Source organism: Salvelinus alpinus, chromosome 6 (genome assembly GCF_045679555.1).
Source record: "Salvelinus alpinus chromosome 6, SLU_Salpinus.1, whole genome shotgun sequence".
In the NCBI taxonomy this organism is placed as follows: Eukaryota; Metazoa; Chordata; class Actinopteri; order Salmoniformes; family Salmonidae; genus Salvelinus; species Salvelinus alpinus.
In genome coordinates, this window is record NC_092091.1 from 34,722,071 (window position 1) to 34,727,563 (window position 5,493).

The 5,493-nt window shown below is 42.4% G+C and overlaps 1 protein-coding gene across 1 annotated transcript; it reads left to right on the forward strand.

The window, feature by feature from the left end:
- The first annotated feature begins 406 nt into the window (after positions 1 to 406).
- Positions 407 to 2,695, forward strand: LOC139578617 (regulator of G-protein signaling 2-like). The gene is made up of 5 exons (XM_071406461.1): positions 407 to 556; positions 666 to 749; positions 983 to 1,044; positions 1,286 to 1,452; positions 1,649 to 2,695. The coding sequence occupies exons 1-5, from the start codon at positions 498 to 500 to the stop codon at positions 1,841 to 1,843; spliced, it is 567 nt and encodes a 188-aa protein (XP_071262562.1). The 5' UTR covers positions 407 to 497; the 3' UTR covers positions 1,844 to 2,695.
- The last annotated feature ends 2,798 nt before the right edge of the window (positions 2,696 to 5,493 follow it).

Here is a 5,493-nt window from a genome sequence, read left to right on the forward strand (position 1 = left end):
TCATAAAATATATTTGTCTCTATAAGAGCTGGTGTGTGTGTGTGTGTGTGTGTGTGTGTGTGTGTGTGTGTGTGTGTGTGTGTGTGTGTGTGTGTGTGTGTGTGTGTGTGTGTAAGGGGGGGTCCTCTAAACTATATTTTAGTTTTCGGTGGACTTGGTGCGCCTCTATGTCATTGGCCTACCCGGAGATAAATATGGAAGCACTCTCAGTAGTGTAACCGTTTACACTAAACAACCAATCACATTCCCTAGCACTTCCTTTACTGCCGCAGGCTGTCACAGTCAGCAGATGGGCTAGCCAACTGTTCACAGAGTGGGCCAATCAGGTTACAGATCTGTTACTCTAGGCCGGCCTTCCTAGCATGACGATATCAGAAGGAAAATATAAAGTGCTCTGACTGCTCTAGAGGGAGGTAGATTCATTTGACTGCTATAGTCAGTGCTATATTCAGTGTTTTACCACAGAATATTGAGAGTGTGTTGTATCAGAAAGAGACATGGCATGTACAGACTGTATGAAGGCGTCAGATTTCTCTATTGATAAAAAAGGAATCAAGTGAGTTAATTATTCTTGTTTGTGTTATTACAGCTGATTATCATGACCTTGTTAAGCAACGATAGCAGTCACATGGAATTTTACTAACAGAAAAAACGTTTTTTTTCAGGAAGAGAAACTGGAGGACAAGGATACGATATCTCTTGAAGATCACCTCTTCTTCAAAATCCATGACAAGAAGAAGATCTTACAGGTAAGGCTCAGGGGTCTGAATCATGTAGTATTATGGATGTAAATTAGGGAGTACCATAAGGCTCCATATCCTAATAATGATCAACCTTAATATATGTATTTAAAAGCAGTAGTTACTACTACTTGTTTACAATGAGTAGATACAAGTAGTGGTATACAAGTAGTTTTTACTGCTTGTATACTGCTACTACTACTACTACAGGCCTCTAATGTGACTGTTCTCTCCTTCCTAAGGCCAACAGTGGATGAAGTCAACCAATGGGCACAGTCACTTGACAAACTCCTGAGTCACAAATGTAAATGCCACATCCTGTCTTTTATAGCTCATATGATATCAGCATGACTGTATGAAATGGACACAAATGTTATAGAGTGAAAATGTATATGACTGAAGTGAGTCATCTCAAAGTACAGTTGGATCTAAACTGCACCTCTGATTGGTTGATATTTGACCGTTCTCAACTCAGCTAGAAGACATTCTACTGCTTGAAGAGCTGCTTTGACATTATCTCTCCTTCCCTCCCTCCTCTCCTGCAGATGGAAAGGCAGCATTTCGGATCTTCCTGAAGTCAGAGTTCTGTGAGGAGAATATAGAGTTTTGGACAGCCTGTGAGGAGTTCAGGACCATCTCGGCTCTAGAGAAACTGTCGTCGAGGGCCAGAAGCATCTATGAAGAGTTCATACGGTGTGATGCTCCTAAAGAGGTGAGTTTTCCTTTCACTACGTTCAGGAGTCATTCTTAAAGTGCTGATATTAAGCAACAATCTTATAATAAAAATATGGTAACGATAAAGTGATAGTTATGTTTCTTATGTCCAAACAACTTATATCTAATGCCAATGTGTGATCACTCTGATTGTGCAAAGACTTATTGGTGTTCTTGTCTCTATTTGGTTGCAGATCAACCTGGACTACCAAACGAAAGATGCTATCGCCCAGAGCCTGTGTCTGCCCAGCCTGACGTGTTTCCTGTTGGCCCAGAAGAAGGTGTTCAGCCTGATGGAGAACAACTCGTACCCTCGCTTCATCCACTCTGAGCTCTACAAGGAACTTTGTGCCATTTCCAGGGGAGAGGGGCAATATCTCAAGTCTTAATAAGATGAACCACTTTGAAGGATTGTCTATGCAGTCACACATGACATGTTGCACTGACACCATGTAGCTACATGGAATGTAAAACCATTTCACATTTGAGCCATGCGGTCAATGGCAATGCTGCAGTGCACTATTTAGAAACAGTACTGTAATGTAGGAAGTACAGTGAATGACTAAATAGCTTTTCATTTACATTTTAAAAATGTAAATTCAATTTTGTGCATCCTGCTTTTGAAGATTGAGACAAAACAATGCAGATCAGACGTAAAGTCATTTTGATATTGGCTTAAAATGGAACTGCCCATCCTGTTGTGTTTGAATATGCAGTTGAGTTAGTTTCACCAAACACCCGTACCGGTAAATAACTGTCTAATAACTATTTGCAACTATATGATGTGAGTAAGCACTTTCTGGGACCAGTGGTATAGGTTTAAATTGGTAACTGTTTTGCTGGAGAGCTGAATGGAGGTGAATGTTTTGCATCGCATAAAGGTGTTTACACTAAATATTGTAGCGGATGTTGCTTCAAACCAGGGACGGGCAGACTTTTTGGTTCGTGGCCCACATCGGGATTCCGAAATTCAACGGAGGGCCGCACTGATATATATTTTCTTACAGAAAAAGGGCAGTTATTAGAAAATATATAGGTCCATTATACTTTCTACATATTTTCTATGTAGTTTGTTTTTTTAACCCCCTGCAGTTCATTGTGGGTGAACTTACTGTAAATAAAACAATAGACATAGAGGCAAAGGTATGGTGGCAGCTGGACTGCAATACTGTGGTTCTTTTTATATTTTGTTGAATACATACATGTCCAATGTCAAGTCTAATAAAATATTGAATTCAGAACATTTCCAGTTATTGGGCCCTGAAGGCTTTAACACCGTGTTTTTAATTATAAAAAGACACTTCAGATCCAATTCAAATTGAACTCCAAGTCATAACAAACCATCAGGTCAACGAAAGCGAATGAAGTCCATGACAGGATCAACTATACAGTACTTTTTACCTTGCAACTTCACAGCAGTACCTTGAGGCAGCTGAGGAAGGGGATGTTTTGGTGTAAAGAGATGACATATATGAGGCCTTCCCAGTCTGCTCCCTTCCAGACCAAATATTTACTCAAACACAAAATGTCAAAGATATAAATACCTGCATCATATCAATTCCCTTTCCTCACAACTCCTGGATGAAATCTATCTACTGTACTCTACCAGAAAAATTGTCTGCACAACATCATCTGCACAACACATAATTTGGCTTCCAGTGGAACAGTGTTCACGCAGTGGAATGGGCTCATATGAATAGGAGGTTCCAGTAAAAATGGTGCTGTGTTCCCGAAAACAAGATCACGACTGACGCGATGTACAATATCTCTGTGGCTCTGACTATGGGGATGTGCAGACTTTGTGTTAATCCCCTGACATGACAAAGTGTTGTTGGTACAGATGAGCAGGAACTCATAATAAAAGCTGACACTGAGAAGACAGCTCTCCTCTCTGACAGCTGTCCGGTAGTACTAGGACCCAGGGCCTCTGTTATGATATTTGACAGGGCAACTATAGGACCATTTCTCACCTTACACATCTCAACCCAAACAGACCCAACACAACTCCAATCGCTCCTAACATGCAGGCATAATAAGACATACATCTAACACATTATCCCAAATAGACCAAACATAGCTCAATATGTTTCTTAGAAGCAGGCTAAATGTTTTGCAAAGGGCAAGTTTTTTCACACTGAACTTCCAGTCAAAACTTTGCAAGAACTATTGTGGTTGGTTTTGGTCGTTTAATTTGACACAAACAGTTTTTCCATCCTAAATATTACCACTTAGACTGCCCGCCGAAGAATTTCATACACAGCAGAAAAAAAAACTGTAATTAACACCAATGACTGTAATTTTCTCAATTTTAAAGGGAAAGTATATATTTTGGTAATGAAGCAATATATATATATATATATATATATATATATATACATACACTGCTCAAAAAAATAAAGGGAACACTTAAACAACACAATGTAACTCCAAGTCAATCACACTTCTGTGAAATCACACTTCTGTGAAATCAAACTGTCCACTTAGGAAGCAACACTGATTGACAATACATTTCACATGCTGTTGTGCAAATGGAATAGACAACAGGTGGAAATTATAGGCAATTAGCAAGACACCCCCAATAAAGGAGTGGTTCTGCAGGTGGTGACCACAGACCACTTCTCAGTTCCTATGCTTCCCGACTGATGTTTTGGTCACTTTTGAATGCTGGCGGTGCTTTCACTCTAGTGGTAGCATGAGACGGAGTCTACAACCCACACAAGTGGCTCAGGTAGTGCAGCTCATCCAGGATGGCACATCAATGCGAGCTGTGGCAAGAAGGTTTGCTGTGTCTGTCAGCGTAGTGTCCAGAGCATGGAGGCGCTACCAGGAGACAGGCCAGTACATCAGGAGACGTGGAGGAGGCCGTAGGAGGGCAACAACCCAGTAGCAGGACCGCTACCTCCGCCTTTGTGCAAGGAGGAGCAGGAGGAGCACTGCCAGAGCCCTGCAAAATGACCTCCAGCAGGCCACAAATGTGCATGTGTCTGCTCAAACGGTCAGAAACAGACTCCATGAGGGTGGTACGAGGGCCCGACGTCCACAGGTGGGGGTTGTGCTTACAGCCCAACACCGTGCAGGACGTTTGGCATTTGCCAGAGAACACCAAGATTGGCAAATTCGCCACTGGCGCCCTGTGCTCTTCACAGATAAAAGCAGGTTCACACTGAGCACATGTGACAGACGTGACAGAGTCTGGAGACGCCGTGGAGAACGTTCTGCTGCCTGCAACATCCTCCAGCATGACCGGTTTGGCGGTGGGTCAGTCATGGTGTGGGGTGGCATTTCTTTGGGGGGCGACACAGCCCTCCATGTGCTCGCCAGAGGTAGCCTGACTGCCATTAGGTACCGAGATGAGATCCTCAGACCCCTTGTGAGACCATATGCTGGTGCGGTTGGCCCTGGGTTCCTCCTAATGCAAGACAATGTTAGACCTCATGTGGCTGGAGTGTGTCAGCAGTTCCTGCAAGAGGAAGGCATTGATGCTATGGACTGGCCCACCCGTTCCCCAGACCTGAATCCAATTGAGCACATCTGGGACATCATGTCTCGCTCCATCCACCAACGCCACGTTGCACCACAGACTGTCCAGGAGTTGGCGGATGCTTTAGTCAAGGTCTGGGAGGAGACCATCCGCCACCTCATCAGGAGCATGCACAGGGGTTGTAGGGAGGTCATACAGGCACGTGGAGGCCACACACACTACTGAGCCTCATTTTGACTTGTTTTAAGGACATTACATCAAAGTTGGATCAGCCTGTAGTGTGGTTTTCCACTTTAATTTTGAGTGTTACTCCAAATCCAGACCTCCATAGGTTGATAAATTTGATTTCCATTGATAATTTTTGTGTGATTTTGTTGTCAGCACATTCAACTATGTAAAGAAAAGATATAAGATAAGAATATTTAATTCATTCAGATCTAGGATGTGTTATTTTAGTGTTCCCTTTTTTTTGAGCAGTGTATATAAAAGTGAAATAATCTGTATGTAGACAAATGTTGGGAAAATTACTTAAAACTCGTCTTTCAACCACTCCACAAA

Excerpts from the sequence above, each read along its gene's own strand:
- LOC139578617 (XM_071406461.1), top strand. The coding sequence starts at position 498 with ATGGCATGTACAGACTGTATGAAGGCGTCAGATTTCTCTATTGATAAA. Across the intron at positions 557-665 it reads ATTGATAAAAAAGGAATCAA|GAAGAGAAACTGGAGGACAA; the intron begins GTGAGTTAATTA and ends GTTTTTTTTCAG. Across the intron at positions 750-982 it reads ACAAGAAGAAGATCTTACAG|GCCAACAGTGGATGAAGTCA; the intron begins GTAAGGCTCAGG and ends CTCCTTCCTAAG.